At 38.3% G+C, this 22,933-nt stretch overlaps 1 protein-coding gene across 8 annotated transcripts in view; it reads left to right on the top strand.

The window, feature by feature from the left end:
* The window catches only part of MID2 (midline 2), a 122,725-nt gene extending 103,826 nt beyond the window's left edge, over positions 1 to 18,899 (top strand). For 4 of the 8 annotated variants that reach the window (XM_036304022.1, XM_036304021.1, XM_036304018.1 and 1 more), the window contains 6 exons: positions 4,488 to 4,615; positions 5,690 to 5,923; positions 10,635 to 10,694; positions 11,707 to 11,868; positions 13,990 to 14,197; positions 14,566 to 18,899. In XM_036304022.1, coding sequence (XP_036159915.1) covers positions 4,488 to 4,615; positions 5,690 to 5,923; positions 10,635 to 10,694; positions 11,707 to 11,868; positions 13,990 to 14,197; positions 14,566 to 14,968 — 1,195 coding nt within the window. In that variant the 3' untranslated portion in view covers positions 14,969 to 18,899. The remainder of the gene's footprint in view (positions 1 to 4,487; positions 4,616 to 5,689; positions 5,924 to 10,634; positions 10,695 to 11,706; positions 11,869 to 13,989; positions 14,198 to 14,565) is intronic. The other 4 variants (XM_036304020.1, XM_036304025.1, XM_036304024.1 and 1 more) reach the window with 4 other exon arrangements.
* Positions 18,900 to 22,933: the final 4,034 nt, after the last annotated feature.

Below are 22,933 nucleotides of genomic sequence, written 5' to 3'. Positions count from 1 at the left end.
TTTTTTCTTGTGATTGATTTATAGTTTCATACCATTAAGGTCAGAGAAGATGCTTGATATGATTTCAATCTTCTTAAATTTACTGAGACTTGTTTTGTGTCCGAACATTTGGTATATCCTAGAAAATGTTGCATGTGCACTTGAAAAAAATGTATATTCTATTGCTTTAGAGTGAAATGCTCTGAAGCTATCAATTAAATACATCTGATCTAGTGTGTCATTTATGTCTTTGATTTTCTGTCTTGAAGATCTATCCATTTCTGTCAATAGGGTGTTAAAGTCCCCTACTATGACTGTATTACTGTCAATCTCTCTCTTTATGTTCATCAACATTTACTTTACATTTTTAGGTGCTTGTGTGTTTGGTGCATATGTGTTTACAAGGTTATATCCTCTTGTTGGATTGCTTCCTTCCTCAACATGTAGTATCTTTTTTGACTCTTACTATAGTCTTTGTTTTAAAGTCTAGTTTGTCAAATGTAAGTATCGCTACCCTAGCTTTTTTTTCCTTTCCATTTGCATAAAGTATATTTTTCCATCTCTTTACTTTCAGTCTCTGTGTATCTGTAATTCTTAAATGGGTCTCTTGTAGACAGCATATATATGGGTCTTGTTTTCTTATCCATTCAGCTACCGTGTGTCTTTTGGTTGGAGCATGTAAGTCATTTACATTAAAGTAATTATTGATAGGTACGTAATTATTGCCATTTTATTCTTTTAACTATGTTCCTCTCTTCCTCCACTTCCTCCTCCCCTCCTACTTCTTTTCTTATTTTCTTTAATAAGGCCCTTTAACGTTTCTTATAGTGCTGGTTTTGTGGTATCAAACTTCTTTAACTTTTTCTTGTCTGGGAAGCTCTTTATTTTTCATTCAACTTTAAATTATAGCCTTACTGGGTAAAATAGTCTTGGTTGTATGTCCTTGCTTTTTATCACTTTGAATATTTCACATCAATCCCTTTTTGCCTGAAATACTTCCGTTGAGAAATCAGCTGACAGTCTTATGGGAGCTTCCTTATAGCTAACTCTTTCTCTTGTTGAATTTAAGATTCTCTTTTTGTCCTTGTACTTTGCCATTTTACTATGATGTGTCTTGGTGTGGGCCACTTTAGGTTCATTTTATTTGGCACTTTCTGAGCTTCCTGGTCTTTTTCCTTCACCAGGTTGGGCAATTTTTGGTCATTATTTATTCAAATATGTTCTCAATCCCTTGCTCTCTCTCTTCTCTTACTGGTACCCCTGTGATGCAGGTGTTACACTCCATGTTGTCCAAAAGTTTCTTAAACTATCTTCATTTTTAAAATTCTTTTCCTTTTTTCTGTTCTTATTGGTTGTTTTTTCTTTTGTTTTTCAAATCATTGATTCTATCCTCTGAATTGTCCAGCCTACTGTTTATTTATTCTAATGCATTCTCCATTTCAGATATTGTAGTCTTTATTTCTGACTGGTTCTTTTTTTATGATTTCTACATCCTTTTTCATGTAATTATAGTTCTCACTAAGTACATTGTCGTTTTTACTAAGTTCCTTGAGCATCCTTATAACCATTTTTCTGAAATCTTCATTTGATAAGTTGCTTGGCTCCATTTCATTTATCTATTTTTCTAGAGATGTCTTCTGTTCTTTCATTTGGGGTATGTTTCTTCCTCTCCACATTTTGCTGCTTCTTTGTTTTTGTTTCTATGTACTAGGTTGATCTCCTGTGACTTCTAGTCTTGGTAAGTTGGTCTTATGTAATAGGTGTCCTGTGGGGTCCAGTGATGCAGTCTCTTTGATCACTTGATATGGTGCTCCAGGAATGTCCAGTTTGTGTTGCCCCTCCTGTTGTAATTGAAAACTTGATTGCTATTGGTCTGTTTGTGCATGAGATCACCCTTCAGCCTGACTGACTGTGAGGATCAACCCCAACCATAGCATGCAAGCTGCTGTGCAGGTACTCACCAACTGACACAGAATTCACCTCAGCAGGATTAGGTGCCTACCAAGATTTTCCTCTGGATATGCTGCTTGTGAAACTTACTGGATCCTGTTCTCATGCTGTCTGTAGCTGGGCACTGGATGTGTTGTTTCTGGGCTTCTAGGAGTGACTCTGGTGCAGGCCCATGGCAGACACTGTCTGTGACTGGCCCTGGATAATCTGTTTGGAGCTACAAAGTGATGTACAGTTTGTGGCTGTCTGTACTTATCCGGGGTGTGCATGGGCAGGACCAAACTGCACACCAGGGCTGGTTATTACCACCACCAGGCCCAGGGGCAAATCATCAAAAGCCCCAAAGCACCTTGAGATCTACTTATGCCTATATCCATCTCCCGGCTCCTATTATGCTCAGTCACTGAAATAGCCTCTGGAGGTATTTGATTTTCCTGAGGTAAACTCTAAGTGAATCACCACATAGGGGCATGGCAGTGTTTACCAGATTGATGCAGGTTCAAATATGGTGCCAGTGCTGGTTCTGTGGCCACTCAGCAAAAGTCCTTAGGTATACTAAGTTTAGCTGCCACCTGCTGGGTGCTCAGACACCTTTATGGTGGGGCATGGTCTCAGTGAATCATGAGGGTGAGGCCAGCAAAATTAATCAGGCCCAAAGGACCATGAGTTGTCTATGTGAAGGGAGGGCTATACTTCAGTTGGGCATGCAAGGGGAAAATGCCCCATGTCCTAGAGCCACACAACTCAGTCTGTTCCATATTCTGCCGGGAGGAGCCTGAGCTCAGTAGTATGGGGCCACTGGGACTTGGGAGGGCAGATCCAAACAGTCTCCTGTTGGGGGTGGTGCCAGGAAGCCTGTATGAAGGGGATGGGCACTTCTTCCCCTTCCCAGCAAGAGCATCTGAGATAGACATGTACCCTTGGTGTCTAATCCAGCTCTGAATAGCCCTCTGATCCCCCTTGTGATGTAGCCACACAACTCAGCACCCATCTGTCTGTTTCTCAGACAAATCCTTCCTGGGAGACATGCTCTGGCACTCTGATCCCTCTATGGTGGTAGGGCAGTCCAAATAATTCAACAAGTGTGGGGGTGGCACCACTTGTGCTTAGAGGTGGGGAAGAATTGTCCACTTCCCAAACTACACAGTTCAATCACTGTCTGAGTCTCTACCAAGAGCTTCCCCAGAAAAGAGTGCGCTGAAGCTTCTGGCTGGGTGCAGCCAGCTGACCCCTGTATAGGACCTGAACTCAGCAAGGTGGTATCTCTAGTAGTTGAAGGACTAGGTGGTGCTATAACAATAGGAGTGCTCGAACCTGGGAAGGGGGCATGTGGTCTCTAGCAGACTCCCTTCTCTCATCTTTGTTGCTCTGGGCTGAGAATCCCAGCATAGCGTTGAGACCTCACGCTGCTGGGGAGAGGGAGTTTTACAACTGAGATATCCCTCCAGCTTCTCAGATCTTTCTGCGTCTTGACCCTTATCAGGTTCTATGGTGTCTTCTGTAAATTCTTGGTTATAATATTTCAGTTCAGCTAGCTTTCAGTTGGTTATTCAGGTTGATTGCTGTATAATTTAGCTGTAAATCTGGTTTGGCACTGGGAGCAGGTGAGTTTAGCTTCCACCTACTCTGCAGCCATCTTGGAATCCATACATACATTTTTTTTTCAAAAAAGAAACTATTTTAAATAGTTAAGGTATGAAATTGAGAAGCCGATGAATATGAGTTCAGTTATATTTTATATTTCTTTTTTTTCCTGACTCTTACTGGTTGTATGACTTTGGGCAAGTTTCTTAATCTTTCTATGTGTCATCTTTCTCATTTACAAAATGGAAAAAAATTAGATAATGTATGTGAATTATGTATGTATTTATGTATGTATGTATATAAGGTATGTATGTAAAATACTAAATAAATGTTAGCAGTTGTGTTGTTGTTAGTTATTAAGTTATTCATTCAGTAATTATTGATTTAGCATGTGTTCAACACTCTGTTAGGGACCATGGAAGATATGAGGTACAAAATATGAACCCTGCTCTTGAGTTGCTTAGAATTAGTTGAAGAGATAAAACTAGCATAACATTATACAACTAGATAATAATACAATTAAATGTAAATGTTAGAAAAGATCAAATAAAGTACAGTTCTTAGGGGAAGGTTTTAACTCAGCTCCAATGTGCTAATCTTATTGATTAGCATAAGAAAATCTTTCAAATTGCTCTTACCAAGCCTTCAGAGGTCTAGTTTTGATGACACCTGCCAGATGGAAGTTGATGCAGTGGGGGGGAAATCCTGTATTTACTTCTCAAAATTAAGACAGGATGGGGGAGTGTGTTTGAGAAGTGAATATATGTGAATAAATATGATACAACCCTTAATTGGTTCCTGATGATTAACATTTAAATGGTTTCCATTGGCAAAGCACAGATATGAGATTTTTCACTTAATGAATCAAGTCTTACAAGTCATTTAATTTCACCTTGTTAAGCCAGAAATCAAACACTGCATAATGATTGCAAACTTATTTTGATGTATATTGATGTACTTTTTTTCTTTTGCAGGGTCGCTATGGCAACTGCATCTTCTCAAGTTTTGATTCCCGACATCAATTTTAATGATGCCTTTGAAAACTTTGCTTTAGATTTTTCCAGAGAAAAGAAATTGCTAGAGGGGCTAGATTATTTAACAGGTGTGAAAATACTGTGCTTCCTTTCTCATATTTTTTCTTTTGGTGTGCTTATACTTTAAAATAATCTGGAAAGGACAATATGTATAATGAAAATGCTTTTATAACCTATGAAATGATACATGTGTCTTTTTAAATAGAACACAATTTTGTTAATATAACAGAAAAGAAAGATGATTTGTCAAATATTTCTGGGGCAGATTAGGTATAGCATCCATATTTAAAGGTAAAAAAGAAATAGTTGCTAAAGGATTTCTCCTTATGAACCTATCAGTAATATATTGTTACTTGTTATGGGGGTAGGACTCAGGTGGAAATTATGGAATATTAGAGAATGTCCCACATGGGTACAGTTACTACTCAAATCGTTTTAAGGAAACTTAAGAATTGGCAGATTAGGAAGAAAAATGTAAGAAATATCTGGCTTGCAGAGAATTTTAGAAAATGAGGGAATGCAACCAACCTTTAAAAAATGCTGGCTATATTCAGGGTTATTTGAATGATCATTTCCTGAGAAAAATACACACACATAATAACTTTGAGTTATTGTTGTTAATATATTAAAATAGCTGTCATTTATTGAACATCTACTTTATGCCAGACACTGTATATTAATTTTATGTCATGAATCCTTGCAACAAATCTATGATGTAATTATCATCCTTATTTTACAGATAAGGGAACACATATTATTTTGCATTTTGGTATACTGCCAAACATATATAGTAAAACTTATTTTGAAATAAAACGTAATAGGTTGAAGGTCATGTAATAAGAAAATGGTGTGACCACTTTGGTCTAATATTTACCTGTGTTTGCAGACAGTGTAGACAATTGGTCATTCATCTCAATAGCTTAGGCTTATATCTTTGCCTAATACGTCTTTATCATTGAAGCAAAAGTGAGTTGGGGGAGCTTGAGGTCTCTACCCTTTGCTTTAGGTTCTATGGTATGTGAAGTATAAAGCTTCTCATTAAAATCTCACAAGATGTTGGGTTGAGCAGCAAAAGTAATGATTGTAAAATTCCAGAACAGAAAATGTGATTTCCTTACCTTCTTTTCCACCTTTTCCTACAGCCCCAAACCCACCATCTATCCGAGAGGAACTCTGTACTGCCTCCCATGATACCATTACAGTCCACTGGATCTCGGATGATGAGTTCAGCATCAGCTCCTATGAGCTTCAGTACACCATATTCACTGGCCAGGCTAACTTCATCAGTAAGTCATGGTGTAGTTGGGGCCTGTGGCCAGAGATAAGGAAATGTAAGGAAGCAGTAAGCTGCTCAAGATTGGCCGGGGCGCCACGAGGCAAGTGTTTGTAAGACATGTTAGGTTGTTTAGAACAGTGTTTTGTAGATAGTATAAGCTCCCCCAGCTTTGCATTGCAACGGGCCCATCAGCAAGTAGTGTATTTCCTTGCTGGGCAGTCACTGGGGCCACTCCCATTTGTTTATGTAATCTTTAGCTTTTCCTCAGTTAATCCATGTCACTCCACTCTCTCAAGTTAGAATAGAGCTCATATATTGTTCCTGGGTAGCTAAGCCACCATCATTGCTGATTCTATGTGTGTGAACATCTCTCCCCTTGACTTTTCTTCCACTTCATTACCATGGTAAAATACATTATGTTCAAAGACTACTACTTCCTTTACCATACGCATTTGTATTAGTAAATATAGTGACAAGCTTCCTGCCTCTGTCACTCTTTCCTTTACCCCTTCTCCCTTTCCTCAAAGAATTACACCAACTATAAAAATTTGTCAGTGGGCCACAAAATGAAAGATGCTAAAAAAACAGTCATTTAGCTCTTATTGTTTCACCTTCTGATGAATTGGATCAAGACAGGGCAGAGTAAGAACTTAACTCATCGATTGCCAGATAAGAGGGTTCAAGGTGCAAATTTCCCTCAGTGCACTGGGGAAAAAAATGGAAATGAAAGAAGAATTAAAGCTAGATTCAACACTGGAACTGATTTCCATCCTAAGGTTGCATCTGCATAGCTGCTAATTAGTATTTTCTTTTACCTGTGTGTTTGTGCTTCTGTTTCTGACTTCACAGGCTTGCATGAGAGGAGTTTTCCAGTGAAACCCTCCTGATAGGCTTCCTTTTGCTGAATTGTGACAATTCTGGGCCACGTAGTGGGGTGGAGAGGTGAGAGGACATTTGGGGTCAAACTCTCGAAAACACTTGCCTCGTGCAGTTCCAACCTAAGCCACTTGGCCAAGATAGCTGTGATCTTGGGTGTTCCTGGGTATTTCTTCATTTTGTGAAGTCACAAACTCTAAGGCCTTCCCAACATGCTTTTCTGCACTTGTCTCTCTTGCTCTGGAAAGTCTTAGAGCCAGCAACTGTGCTTCTTCTTCCTGATATGGGGAGAACAGTGGACTCCTGGAGTTGAGAATAAGTCCAAATATTGGCAAAGATCTAAAGGCTGCCACCTTTATTTTAAAGGTTATATAGTCTTTTGTAAAAAAAAAAAAAGCTTAAAGGTTAATTGTTAATAGCAAAGGGATTATAGCATCTTAGAATTCTAAGGGATGACATTAGAAGTCATCTGTTCTAATCTTCTTTTGTTCTACCAGATTCCCAGTAGATGATTATCCTGTCTCTGATTGAACATTTCCAGTGATGGATATTTCACTTCTAAAAAAACAGCTCATTTAATTAAACAGCTGTAAATAATTGTCAGTACTTCTTTATAAAAGTTCTAACTTTTTCCCTAGTAAATAATAATTTACACCTGTATTATGTTTTGCCATTTACAATTGCTCCCACATACATTATCTTATTTAGTCCTCATGAGTTCTTACTTAGCCTAATGAAATAGATGATATTAATTCTATTTTATAGATGAAGAAACTGAGGGTCAAAATGAGTTGCCCAAGGTCACAAAGCTACAAACTGATGGAGTCAAGATTTAAACTCAAGCCTGTCAGACTTCAAGCTAATGCTTCTTGTATTAAACCACAGCTACCAATTAGTCCTAGGCCTGCCATTTTATGCCTCACTAACAAACTTAATCAATCTTTCACATGACAATTCTTCAGATAATTTTAGGTAGTTCTTGTGTCTCTTCTAAATTTTCTCCTTTCCAGGCTAAACATCCTCAGTTATTTGAATTGCTTCTCATGTTCCATACCTTTTACCATCCTAGTAGTCTTTGTATGGACACACTGCTACTTGTCAAAATGCTTCATAATATAGCCCTGGCCGATGTGGCTTAGTGGTTAGAATGCCAGCCCGTGAACCGAAGGATCACGAGTTCAATTCCCACTCAAGGGCACATACCTGGGTTGCAGGTTCGATCCTGTCCCCCAGTTAGGGCACATGTAGGAGGCAACCAATCAATGTGTCTCCCTCACATCAATGTTTTTCTCTCTGTGTACTCTCTCCCTTCTCTCTCCTTTCCACTCTCTCTAAAGAGCAATGGAAAAAATATCCTCAGGTGAGAATTTAAAAAAAGTGAACACACTCTAACAGTAGTCTGACCATTGCAGGGGACAGCTGGATTATTTCTCTGTATATTACCTGTTGCCCTTCTCCTTGGAACCTTTTTATTTATTTATTTATTTATTTATTTATTTATTTATTTATTTTTTAATGAATAGCCGTATTGATTACTCAGTGTTGGCTGAGCATATAGTCAACTGACATCCCTAGGAATTTTAAATCCTATTCCTGTTAAATTAATTTATTGTCCACATGGAAATACAACACCTTTGATTCCTCATTCTAGCCTGCTAATATCCCTTTGACCAGTTTCTGCCTTCCAATACATTTACTTCCCCTTCTACACTGCCTTCCATGTCTTCCTCTGATCATTGATAGAAAAGTAGAACAGGACTGGGACAAGGGCAGAACCTGAAGCAAAATTTTTTATGGCAGTGGGCAGATAAACTAAAACTATTTTACTAAGAATAAGTATTCATGAAGATTCATGGTTCCAGTCCTACCTGTTGACTGAACCTCGCTTCTGAGAGACACTTCCCTTGAGGTTTTTCCACATTTTCTCTCTTTTTAAACCACTTTATTTAGGGGGAGAATGGTATTAGAGACCAAGACATGGAGATTAGAAATACACACATCCACCCATGTATGTATATATATGAACACACATACAGTATATATACATATACTTTACATATGTGCACATATGTATACACATACATATATATATTTAGATATCATGAGTTTCCATCAATACCTCCAATTTCAGTTCATCCCCCAGGTTCTTTCTTGCCTTCCCCCATTACATATTTGTATGTTCCTACTTTCACAATGAGAACCCTGGCTCCTAACAATATTAATACATGTACTCATTTGCTCACTTCCATAATATATTTACAATAGGTTCAGAATTTGCTTTGCCCACACCACTATAAAACAAACAATAGTTCAGGACTTGTTTGCAATTCTCCTCCTACCCCCATCCCTTTGGTGTGGTTATTTTTCATTTGAAATGCAGTTGGGCTCATTTGTTTCAGTTTGTCTTTAGTTTTAGTATTCACTCTTCCCAATCATATTGATTTCATTTTAACTTTTGAATTTATAAAACAGCAGCATGATTCCAAAAAGGAAAACTGTACAAAAAAGGTATATTCATGTAAGTGTCATTCTCTCCCATATACTTTTTTGTTTAGATAATACTTTATTAGTTTCTGTAATCAAACCCATGTAGATTAAGACCTTACATATTTAATACAGTGCGTTACCCCTGTAGAAATGGGAAAAAAATATGTTGAACGTTTCTAGACCAATATGGCTGTTAACTTCTGTACAATGCCAACCCAACACAGTACGACTGGGATAGTTTTTCCAAAGTTGACAGCTCAACTAACGTTTCCAAAAATTCAAACTATATATATATATAGTTTATTTATTTATAAATTCAAATTATATATATATAATTTATTTATTTATAAAGAGCAATAGCAGTATGTTATGCATCAATAGCAGCAACAGATTTTCCAGGTTCTCCAGGCATCTGAACAAAATTTTAGAGACATCCAGCACACTCCAATAAAAAAAAAAGGTAAAAAACAAATCTCCATAAAACAGCAAAGTTCTGTTACTGTTGTGGTACCTGGCACCATTTTTTTAAGCTTCTCCATCATCATCTGGAAAGAACACATTCTAGAATAACATCATTAAAAACAGCTCTGATAAAGCATGGTCACTACCATATACTTTTAATCCTGTTCACCCATCCCCATCCCTTGTAAATAACCAACTTCATTATTTTCTGGGTTTTTTTCCTTCCTGTTGTTATTGTTGTTTTATAACTCCACACAAATGTATGTATGTTTTGTTTTGTTTTGTTGTGTGTTTTTTTTTGCTTTTTATTTTATTTTATTGCTTAAATTATTACAAAGGGTATTACATATGTGTCCTTTTTTTCCCCCCGTGTATGTATGTTTTCTTATTTGCCTTTCTTTCTTGCAAAAAGGTAGCATACTAATATTATGCATGCTTTTACACAACTTGCTTAATTCAATTAACAATATACCTTGGAAATCACTCAATATCAGTTCATAGAGATCTCCCTCACACATTTTTACAATTGCATAATACTTCATTATGAAACCTGTTTTGTTTTCTGTTTTGCATTGTTAGAAGTATGTCTGGAAGATCATATATTTCCCTCTTTGTATTAAAATTTCATGTGCAGTTTATGATTCATACTATGCATTGGTGTGTAGACAGCCAAACACTCAAGCATTGTCCCTGGCTCTTATCCCTTTATTATCTTTTCCTAAGAATCACTGATCATTTCCACTAATTATTCTTCTTTCTATAGCATATCTTTTTGCCCTCCATTGTGCTTCTTTTTCTAGTTTTAATTTATACTTTTTCTACCCCCCCCCCAAATTAATTATAAAATGCTGCTGAAAAAATTGCTTTTTAAAAATTTATTGTTTTTTTTTCTTTTCAATCTCACTTAAACCCTTTACTACAGCTGTATAGAAATGACTAAATTCATCACTCATTTTCCTCACCATTTCCTTTCCACCCTTTGGTAGAATTGTGTTTAAAAAGCAGTAAACTGACTGAAAAGAAGATAACAGAAGAGAGAAATATAGGTAATCCATGGACTAGAATGTTGATACCTCTTGTATTAAAAGTTAGCCGAATACGTTTTTAGTTCTGTACGTTTTCCTCTGTTTAAGTCCATGTTTATGCTCTAAATAGTTTCAAAAGCAGAAACATAGATCTGTGAACCTTTTCCTGACTTGGGAGGAAAGAATGTTCAAGATAATAGTGTGTTTCTGAGTCACCCAACCCCAAAAGAATATTGGGATCAGAACCAGGAAGGGATAAAACTGTAGTGTCAAGTGAGGAGATAATATTTTGCTTTGGTTATCATGTCACCTCCTTGGCTTCCCTATGATACCTAGAGCCCAACTAGTCTTGGAAATAAGAGTGAGGATGGGATGGGAGAGTTGAGTCATAAGCCCTAAGAGAGTTGCTACCTTGCAATGACAACAAGACATAGTTGTTCACCCTGTGACTTGTGATGCAATGGAGAGAACACCGAACTAGTGTTAAGGAGAATAGGTTTCTTCTACTCTCAGCATCATCACCATCTATCTGTGGCCTTGGGCAAATCACTTTTCTTCTCTCCATCTGAATGTCCCATTTGTGGAATGAGGGAAATATGGTGTCTAGGTGTCCTTTTGGTTTTTAGATTCAATGTTCCTGTGCTCTGCACAGGACTGTTCCATCCATACAAGGCCAGACTCAGCTCTCAGAGCATTGGACCTTTGGGGTGAAGATCTAGAGACTCCATAAAAGAGATGATTCTGTGATTTTGTAGAATAGTTTTTCCTATATTATTTTGAAGAAAATTAAAGTAACCTCACTTTCCCTAGTGGTTACATTTAATTACCAGAAGCAAGGAACTAGGCATGAGCCTAGCTCCATGGCAGGAAAAAAGCAGAGGAGGTTCATTTCTCACTATGTATCACACTATGTATTCCAGGACTCACAAAAAAAAATTCAATTTTGGGGGGCTTATGATGAATTTTCAGTGTGCTTTTTCATTCTATTTCTATTACCTGCTGGTTAATGTCCTTGTCTTTCCCCATGTTACAGGCCTGTATAATTCGGTGGATAGCTGGATGATTGTTCCCAACATTAAGCAGAACCATTACACAGTGCATGGACTCCAGAGTGGGACACGCTACATCTTCATTGTGAAAGCTATAAATCAAGCAGGCAGCCGTAACAGTGAACCTACCCGACTAAAAACAAACAGTATGTTATGGTGATTCTGAAAGGAGACATCAGTTTTCCCCTCTGTGCCAGGGAGTACACTTAGCCTGAGGAGACATCAGAGGCCCTGGGTAGAGGAGCTTTACTGTTATAGTTTGTGCTTTGATCAAGGGGTTTGTTCAAGGCTCTGGAAGATATGTGGATACAGATATACATAAACTAGCTGGTGGCTTTGGAGGATGTTAGTGAAGTGGTTTTCTCTGCACTCCATCCTCATGTTTGGGGGACAGTTGAGTAAAAGACTACTACAGTCACCACTTAATAATAGAGAAATATTCTGAGAAATGAATCATTAGACAATTTTGTTGTTGTGCAAATGTCATTGAATGTATTTACACAAACCTAGGTGATATAGCCTACTCCACACCTAGGCTATATGGCATACCACTATCCTATATGTGGTCCGTCATTGAATGAAATATCATTTTGTGGAGCATGACTGTGTTTGTGATAATCTGCTAAAATCCTACTGCAGAGAAGCCATACCTGTTAGGAATGCTTTCGACTGCAAGTGACAGAAAATTCAACTAATTTAGCTTAACAAATAGTTACTTGTTAGTAGCTCAAACAAAGTATTGTTTTTCTTTCTCTAACATAGCAAGAGGTTTGGCCCGGCTGGAGTGGCTCAGTGGTTGAGCATTGATCTATGAACCAGGAAGTCACAGTTTGATTCCCGGTCAGGGCACATGCCTGGGTTGCAGGCTCATCCCCAGTAGGGGGCATGCAGGAGGCAGCCAACCAATGATTCTCATCAATGATGTTTCTATCTCTCTCCCTCCTTCTCCCTTCCTCTCTGAAATCAATAAAAATATATTTTTAAAAATACCATAGCAAGAGGTTTGAAGGTATGCAGTTCAGGGTGTTGCATCAGTTCTGTGATGTCGTAAAAGACTCAGGCCCCTTCTCCTTTTCTGTATTGGCTTTTTGCCGCATGGTCACAACAGAGCTACTGCAACCAGTAGATGTCATATTTTCTTTCAAGAAAGGAAGAAAGATAAAGGGCTGGTATACATGATGGCTATTCCTTTTATCACAAAAACATGCACTTTCCCAGAAGGTTCTCACACCCTGTCTGACTTCGGCTTCCAACTATTTCCATCTTATTAGCCGCCCCTAGCAGCAAGGGAGACTTAGGTGCTGGAGTATTTAGCTTTTCTGGCCTCTATAGTGAAAGTGGGTAAGAAAGAAAAAGTAGGAAATGGGTGTTATGTTCACCAACAGTGTCTGCCACAGACAAATTTTGTCTGATATGGCTCTTGCCATTCACAGCAATTGGTGGTGCTAGTACCTGGATTTGTCATATGAAGATAAGGAATTATCTGTTGTGAATGATCTTACACAACAAATATTTTATCTGACCATTGATGATGCAATAGTCACTCTAATGAAGTTACCTAATTACATTATTTATATCCCAGTTGGAAGAGGGCAAAAAAAAAAATTGTCCTGTTGCTGATTTATTTTCAGTTTTGATCTGCTAATAAGCAAAAATGATCTCATCAATTCCCTCACTTTGTCTCACCTCAAACACTAAAATCCAGTCAAATACCAAATCACCTACTGAAATAAAAGTAAAATAATAAACGTATTTGAGACCCTAAGAGTCCCCTTTTAATTTGATAATATATGAAGGGGGCAGCATATTATTGTTTTAAACCCTCACCCAAGGATATGTTTCTTTACTGATTTAGGGAGAGGAAGGGAGGGAGGGAGAGAGAGAGAAAGAGAGAGAGAGAGAGAGAGAGAGAGAGAGAGAGAGAGAGAGAGAGAGAACGAACATCTATCTATTGCCTCCTACACGCACCCTGACCAGGAATCAAACCCACAACTCGGGTGTATGCCCTGACCAGTAATCAAACCCACTACCTTTCTGTGTATGGGATGACACTCCAACCAACTGAGCTACACCGGCCAGGGCAGCATATTCTTATTTTATTGAATATGGTGACTTTTGGCCTGCTTCCTTCATATAACAAAAAACAGCCAACTTGCACTGATCCAAGAATGACCATCATATCAAGGCTCCTCTGGTAGTGATGGTCCTGGAAGACAAAGAATTCTTAAATATTTCCTCATGCGTTTTCTTATTTCTACTTTTTTCAGGCCAACCCTTTAAACTGGATCCCAAAATGACTCACAAGAAGTTGAAGATCTCCAATGATGGATTGCAGATGGAGAAGGATGAAAGCTCTCTGAAGAAAAGCCATACTCCAGAGAGGTTTAGTGGCACAGGGTGCTATGGCGCAGCAGGAAATATATTCATTGACAGTGGCTGCCACTATTGGGAGGTAGTCATGGCTTCCTCAACATGGTGAGTGGATCTCACTATTCTTTTCTCTTCTCTCCCCTGTTGTTAGGTTCCTGGAGATCCAGTTCTATAACATAGACATAATACCAGTAAGTCAAGGTTAAAAACATGTGATGAAAACCACTCCTAGAAAAATGTGCCAGCTTTTAAAAATAAATCATGGAAAATATACTGAGCTAGGAGTTGGAAACTACTACAGCACTTTAATTGCTAACTTATTAAAGTTCTAGTGGTATCAACATTATGGATCTAAATATAAACTATTTAAGGAAGAGACATGTATTCTATTTCTTATATATTCTGTATGGTATCTAGCATAACACAGATCATTACTAAATATTTATTTCTCTCTCCTTTCCACTGTTTCACAGGTATGCAATTGGCATTGCCTACAAATCAGCTCCCAAGAATGAATGGATTGGCAAGAATGCCTCCTCATGGGTTTTCTCTCGATGCAATAGTAACTTCGTTGTGAGACATAACAACAAGGAAATGCTGGTGGATGTGCCCCCACAGTTGAAGCGCCTGGGTGTCCTTCTGGATTATGACAACAATATGCTGTCTTTCTATGATCCAGCTAACTCTCTGCATCTTCATACTTTTGATGTGACCTTTATTCTTCCAGTTTGTCCAACATTCACAATCTGGAACAAATCCCTAATGATCCTGTCTGGCTTGCCTGCCCCAGATTTTATTGATTACCCTGAGCGTCAGGAATGCAACTGCAGGCCTCAAGAATCCCCTTATGTTTCTGGGATGAAAGCTTGCCATTAAATTTCAAGAAAGCATATAATTCTCTGGCTCTCCACTTCAGCAGTTCTTCCCCTCCTAAACTTCAGTTAGTGTCCAATATACAAGATACCAAATAAAGTTCATTTGAAGCATCCAAAATAACTAGATATTATAGCTTTAATTTTTGTACATTAAAGCTCATATTTGAAGTAATGTTTTGAGTTTCTTAGAACAAATTATCTGAGTAGTCTGGGTTCAAGCCATTGGAGAACAAATTTAGAAAATACCTCTCTGTCATTAGAGAATTAAAACTTCCCAGTGATTTATAAGTACAAATGATATTGAAAGGAATTAGGGTAATTCTAGGTAAATAGTGTAGAATGATGCTCTGAACAAGGGACTAGCCAGCTGGAAATAGGGGTGTCAGCTTTTCTAGTATTGGCCAATTTGGCCCAGTAGAATTTGAAAGTGTTAAATGGTTACATATTATATATAGCTTACAATAAAAATCTATAATCAAGAATTTATTATGAAGAAAACATATATATGTATATATAATTATAAAATGAATAAATATGTATCATTTATTCATTTTCTAGATTTTATATACATAATCAACTTAATTTGTTCATTTGGGTCAAAAATATACTGGAAGGGGAAATAAATTATACAATTCATTTCTGTCCCCTATAGGGAACAACAAAATCAGTCAACATTAATCCCCTCCCTCCATTCATCCCTTTTTTCTTCCTTACTGTCACACACACATTCACATGCAATAATGACATAGATGGTAGGAAGAGCTCTAGGTTGGATTAGGAGACATTGAGGGACAATACTACATATGAGATACTATTACTAGATAGAAAATTGATCCAGGTAGAAGTGTTACATGTAGCACAGTTTCATTGATGCTACCTAATAGAGGAGGTTTGTCTGAATTGTTAAAAATTCTATCACAGAAATAAGTTTTCTTTTATTCTCAAGTGCATACAGTCACTAAAATTATGCAAAAAAATAATGGAGGTTCTTTAAGAACCTGCTTTGTTTACTTAATCAGAATGGAGTGTTAGGGATACAACTATTTGCATATAAATGTACTTGAATTTTCTTAAGAATGCCTGAGGGGGGTGTGAATGCTTGAGAACAGTTTGTTTTCTTAAACTGGCTAAATAATCATTCCTTTTTGCAATCTTGTTTACACTCTTTATCTGCTTAGCTAACCCTTCATTGCAAATGCACTTATAAACTTCATCCCAGGCCTTATTACTATCATGGTCAATTTCACTGCTGGAATGGGGATGTCAGAACCAGAGCTGTCTCCTTTCCAGGAGCTGAGTCTGCTTCAAGGAGTCTACTTTTCGGGAGTTGTAAAAACATTACTGTTGTACCAAACTGTAGCTGTAACAAGCTCCCAAATTGGAGTCTTGAGTGTCCCAAATTCTCCCCTCTTTCTTTCCACCACTTTGGTGGATATTCATTTATTAATTCAGTCAATGAACTACTTACTAGATGCCAGGTACCACACTGCCACTGAAATACTGATAAAACCTAGTCCCTGCTGTCAATTGGCTTACTGTTTTGTAGGAGGGACACCGTATCTATATACATCCCCTGAAGGACACTTTTGTATTGTTTGTTCAACTAATGTGGAAAGCAAGATGGAGGCAGATGCAAATGGCTGGCTCAGACTTACATATCTAGTGGCAAAGTGAGCTTTTTGGTTTAAAAAACCATATGTACTTACTGCTAATCAGGAAATGAACAACCTCAGTAAGATTCTGGGAAATAGCTTGCTCTAATGGGGAGCTCATAGCCTTTGTACTAAAATAACCTAGTTTCTCTGCAATTAATTAGCGGTATGGCCAAGAGCAACAATTTCACTTCTCTGAGACTCTGTTTCCTCTTTTGTAAAATACCTACCTAACAAGGCTTTTGCAAATATTTAAAAGATAGCACATGTTGCCCTGGCAAAGTGGCCCAGAGTGTCGTCCTTACATCAAAAGGTTGCAGGTTCGATTCCCAGTCAGACCACATACCAATGTTTCAGGTTCAATCCCCAGTCAGGGCATGTACTGGAGGCAACCTATCAATGTTTCTCTCTCACATCAACATTTCTCTCTCTTCCTCTCTTTCTTCTTTCCTCTCTAAAATCAATAAACATATCCTCAGGTGACAATTTTAAAAAAGCACATGTAAACTGCTTAGCACAACCCCTGGCGTTAAGTGTATAATGATTATTAAGCTTCTCCCCACTGCCTCGCCCAGCCCCTGCCCCAGTAGAGTGTAGTGGTGCTTAAAAATGTATGCCTTTCATTTCTAAGTTACTCTGGTCTCTCCTTTATGGCCTATCCCCCAATTCTTAAACAAAGCAAGTGATTTCTTCCCTTAATAAAAACTTTCACTGCCCTTTCTTCCATAGCATTCAGTAGAAGGTCCCAATTACTGAGGGTTTGGCTTTTTAAGTCTCTATGTGTTTTCCTAGCTTCATCTTTTGTCACTTTCCCCCTCACACTGATTACCCTAGTCAACCTTAACTATTTACACAAGTTGTTCTTTGAGCCTGGAACAGAGACATTATAACAATTTTGATGCCCACAGGAAGTAAACGGTAGGAATTGTTCTTAAGGGAATAGAATGAAACTGCTAAAAGTGCAAAACACTCCACCTCCACCTCAGTCCAATTTCCTGTACCTTGTCTTGGGTCTCCCACGCCATTCATTTTTTGTGCCCTTTGGATTTTAGTGTCCTGAGACAAAGCTTAAACTTCCCCATCTTACTTTTGATCCTAGCCTGGGCTACCTTTCACCCCTCCTAATCAGATTAACTCTCGGCCTCTAGACTGGGTTATGTTCTCTTCAGAGCTCCCATGGCACCCTGGGCATCCTTATGGCCTCGGTGATAATCATATTAGATAGCAATGTTTTTCAGAGTGTGGGCCTTATTTGTTAGAATCACTTTTGGTGTTTGATAAAATAATTGATTCATAGATCCCAGCCCCGATCTACTTAATTAGAATATCTGGACACATGGGTGGAATTTTACATTTTTAACAAGCTTTCCAGGTAATTCTGATGCACACACAAATTTAATGTATAACAATCAACTTCTGTATTAGACTATGAATACCTTGAGGGCAGGGTCTATGTCTTTTGTTTTTGTTGTATTTTTCACACCTGAGATAGTGTGTGGAACAGAGTAGTTGCCTAATGTTTATTGAACAAACGAACAAATGAATGAATGAATGAATGAATGAATGATCAACGTTGTACTCTGATATCCATATTAGTGTTTGTTGTTTCCTGGGCAGAAAAGCTTGGGCTTTTCCATTTGGGCTATACTGATAATATTTTGCAGATGTCCCACGACTTATATGCATAAATGAGTACGAGTATTGTCCTCCTCAAAAGCTCTTTGGAAGTTGGCTTGGGGAATTGTCTGGAGCATGTGGCACCATTCTTTTCAATCACTTTTCAATATTTTTCAAATTCGTTCTTTGAAAGTAGATTTAAATTTTGGTTACAACCAAAAATCAGAGCTAAGCCTACTGAATAAAGTAGGAAATGAAATTGGGCTTGGGATAAACAATTAAATTGCTGAGCCAAATAATGAAACGATAATTGCTTTCCAAGAGACAACATGGTGACAAAGTACTCAGTGGGGGTGTGGTGAGTCCCAGATACTTACTTCAGTAAACTTAAGACTTTCATAGGATACTGGTAATGCCAGGGACCTTAAAAGACATCATTGACCACCTTTAGCTGAACCCACTTGAACAAAGGAAATAGGACCTGTTTAACATCAAGGAAGGTAACTCCGTAAATTTTCGTTGCTCTTGTTCTACTCAGTTTATTCCCCCACAATCCTTTCTGCTAGCAAATTGTTCTATCTGTCTGCAATTTATGCTTATTTCCACTTTTGTACTGTCTTATTGAAGAAAGCACAAAAATAATAAAATATAAAGTTAAACCTGTTTCGATTATATGAAAGAAATTTTAATGCCACATTGGAGTTCTGGCTACTTGTAAGTAAGAGTAACTGCATCTGTTTTTATCATGTATTTCCATTGTGTAACTTTGGATGCAGTGACATTCAGATTGCAGCAAAATCACTTACATATTCTTTCCAGCTGAAATACACTAGGTGAATTTTCTAAGCTTCCATGGTTTACATATTTATACATGGACTACCTGGATGGAATAATCCATGGATGGACTTTTTGATAAGCTCCAATATTTGACATTCTTTCCTCGACAGAATGGAGAATGTGATGCTGACAGACAAGAACCACTCCCACAATTGTTTCAATTGCAGCTTTGGATCCATTGGGCTGTATTTGGCTGTGTATTATAGGTTGACTGTCATCAGGTCAGGTAAAACTGCTTTTTATGGTCTAATCTGCCATTCATACATATGCTGTGTTGTTGTTGGCTAAAATATTTATTAGACTATTGTTGGAATATTTTTAATGTTTTTTATTGATTTTAGAGAGAGAGGAAGGGAAAGGAAGAGAGAGAGAGATGGAAACATCGATGCATCAACATTGATAAGCTGCCTCCTGAACATCCCCAGCTGGGAATTGAGCTCACAGCCCCGGCATGTGCCTTGAGAGGGAATGGAACTAGCAAGCTCTTGGTGCATGGATCAACGCTCAACCATGGAGCCACACCAGCCGGACATATTGTTAGAATATTTTTAATCAAATATTTTACCCATGGCTTGTTTGTACTGGGAGCTCTGGACCAATAGCTTCTCTCCTAGTATAGAAATCTGAGCATCTGTAGATTACACAGCCTCATCCCTTAAAACATCCCAGCCCATCCAAAATACTATATTATGAATTAAATAAATATATATGTATTAATGAGTTCTTGATTGTCTCTTACTGGAATTTAAATTGGGGGGAGATTAAAAGAAAGACAGCTATGAGTTACTGGAATTGTCTAAATGATTTGGGGGAAATAGCTGGAGATTTGGGCAGAGAGGATATATGGCATATGGAAATGGAGATCCAATCATGAAGACTAGTTTCAGAAGCAGTAAACAGTAAAAAAGACTAAGGAAATTAAGGTATAAGGCCCCAGAAAACATGGCTCAGTTCAGGGGTTGGGGCAGAAGTTCGGAATTAAGGAAGACCAAAGAAAATCTCAGTGCTAGAATGTATTGATTAAGGTTGGGCTAGGGCCAGAAGTGAGCTGACTTGCTGTTCAATTGCTGTCCTGTAGGAGGCGCCTGGGAGGGTTACACTATGCCTCAAATTGGGTTTAGGCATATGTGAATCAGAGTTGTGGTTGCACTGAGACTAAAGGGGGCATGTAGCCTGAAGTGAAGCAGGCCAGTCAAGGGTGGCAGCTGGAGAAGTAACTTGAAACAGGTTGTCAGATCAAGAGCCCATAGGAACTATAGCTGAAAAGAAGGAAGATTAAAATACAAAAGAGTTTAGAATTTGGAATATTGGGGTTAATGGTCTAACTGGAGAGCAACGTGGGCTCTCCAAATATGGGGCTATTACCCACAGCTAAGATCTTATATAATTTTGGGGGTATAATGTTTGGAAAGGCTGACTCCATTTAATGTGCCAGGCCAGAGTACATTGGGTCGTTTGTGTTCCCCCACATAGGAATAGGGTTGGTCCTAAAGTCTCAGAGAAGCTGAATCTGTAGGTGGGAGAGAGGTGGTCTGTTATAAAGGAGTAACAGAGACCAAGTAGGTCGTTACATAGATATTGCAAATGTGTATAGCATAATAGCTAATGAGGAAGCTCCTCCTCCACTGAATTCTCAGGGGTGAAGGATCAAGGTGGTTTTTCTATAACTGTTGGGCACAGTATACAAATTGAAGTTGTGGCTGGTCTAGCCTGGTCATTCAAAAGGCATTCACTGATCACTCTTTATGTTCCCAGTACTCCTCTCATTTCTGTGGAGTCATATTAAGATGAAAGTATTCCTAATATTTATAGTCTAGTGAGGTACCTAATTTTATAATTGTTCCCAAGTAGTTTTTGTTCTATGAACTTGAGTTATTAGTGGTAGCTGAAAATGGAAGCCTTTACTGTAAATGCAGAGATGAGAATAGGAAGCTCTTACCAGATTACACATTGGGGATTCTTAGTAAATGCTGGTTGAGTAAAATTAGAACCTGATAAGGGGAACAACAAATGGGCCACCTTTTACACTGTGAGGTTTGTCTTAGGTGAACTCCACTCCACCACTTCTATGATCCCCCTCAGACACATATTCCTGGTCCAGCATTCTCACAACTGCTACTTGGTAAGAGGCTATTGTTCTTTAAGGCCAGCCAGCTCCAAAGGAAACAACTAGAATAATTAATAAATTAGCTATTAATAATGTGCAGCCAGAGTGTAAGTCCCGGACAATAGAATTTGGGCTGACTTTCTCTTTGATGAACAGTGACAGGAAAAAGCCATTATGATCTACATATCTTTTTTTAAGATACAATTTTAAATTTTTATTTTTCAATTGACATTCAAAATGTATTTATATTCTTTTCAAGTGTACAGCATAGTGGTTAGACAATTGTCTACATATACTTTTGTCCAGCTCAATGCTCTCAGTGATGGGGGAGAGTGCTTTAATTACCAGAAATGTGAAATTCTCAGCAAACAGCTGTTAAGCACACAAGGCAAAGCAAGAATCCAAGGTCTGATTGACTCATCAGTAAAGATATAATAAATCACTTTTAGATTCAAACAGTTTATTATTTACACAGTGGAAGAAAAAGTAGTCAATGGTTCCTGCTCCTAGTAGTCTTTGTCCAAACACCAAAAAGGAGGACACTTAAACAAAAGGGGCCAGAGGACTGCAATGGTAGTTGTGGGATAGTCTGTTGCTAAGAAGCCAATTCTGTACTGAACTAAATGGCTTCATATTCTGTAGCTCTATTCTGAGGGATGAATTAGAAAGAATTTTAGCTTATCAGATCCCAGCAGGTAGGAAGCTTTGAAAAATCATTTCTTGACAGTCTCCCAGGGCAGAGGGGGTTAGGAGGGGAGTGAGAGATGGCCTTGAAGCATCTTCTAACCAGCCTCCAAACCTCTTGTGCTCTGGGAGGATCACAGGTATTCTGCCAAGACTCAGATTGGCTGTAATCAAATCTTTGCCTGTGGAGTTTATGTGGATAGAGCAAGGCTACCAGGGTACATGGGGGAAGCCATTCTACATTAGTTAACTGAAGGCCCAGCTACCTTCCCTGGGAATTAGTAAAAGGGGGTGAAGTAAGGTTTATTGAGGAACTTCCCTTCTCCATACCCTCTGCTGACCTTCTTATTCCTCTCCCTTCATTTTTCTAAGTTTCTTTGGGGTTGGGATAGGGTGGTGCAGGGATTAAAGGAGTAAGGGAACACACAACGAATTCAGGGTATGCAAGACCCAGTACAAAGGTCAGAGAATCCCAAAGCTCTCTAGTCCTTTGCTAGTTTGATTCTTAGTTTTTTAGCCATGAATTGAAATGCATGAATAATTTCTAAAGTCCCTTCTAGCTCTAACAGTATGATTTTCCATAAATGCAAGTTTATTGAATATAGTGGTAGGAGCCTAATCTGCATACCTACCCCCCAAATATTGGGACATCAGGGCAGATCATCAAAAACCCTATGATTAGAACAGAGAGGTGGATAACATTATTGTTAATCTAGGACCTCCATCCTAATCCCTTTGAGGGTGACTATGCTCCTCCATACACACTTCAATTTACTTGGAACACATATTTGCCACCATTATTTTTGAGTTTTCCACTTCAGCCCTCTCCCCCATCCTGCTTTACTCACTAACTGCAAAAGATGCAAATACTGCTCTAGCTAGACATGTCTCAGTTTCAAATTTCAGGTCAGTTGTCTGACAGTCTTCAATGTGTCCATTTAGGAAATTACCAAAGACATTCCATTTTCCAAGGGTAGAACAAGTCACTTTATATAGCAAACAACAGGGGTCTTTTGTGCCACCTTTCCCAATCATAGTCTTTCTTCCTCAAACCTCCACAAATATACCT

Source organism: Myotis myotis, unplaced genomic scaffold (genome assembly GCF_014108235.1).
Source record: "Myotis myotis isolate mMyoMyo1 unplaced genomic scaffold, mMyoMyo1.p scaffold_m19_p_4, whole genome shotgun sequence".
Lineage (NCBI taxonomy): Eukaryota > Metazoa > Chordata > Mammalia > Chiroptera > Vespertilionidae > Myotis > Myotis myotis.
Note: the sequence above shows the minus strand (reverse complement) of the source record. Positions and strands in the feature narration are given on the sequence as shown.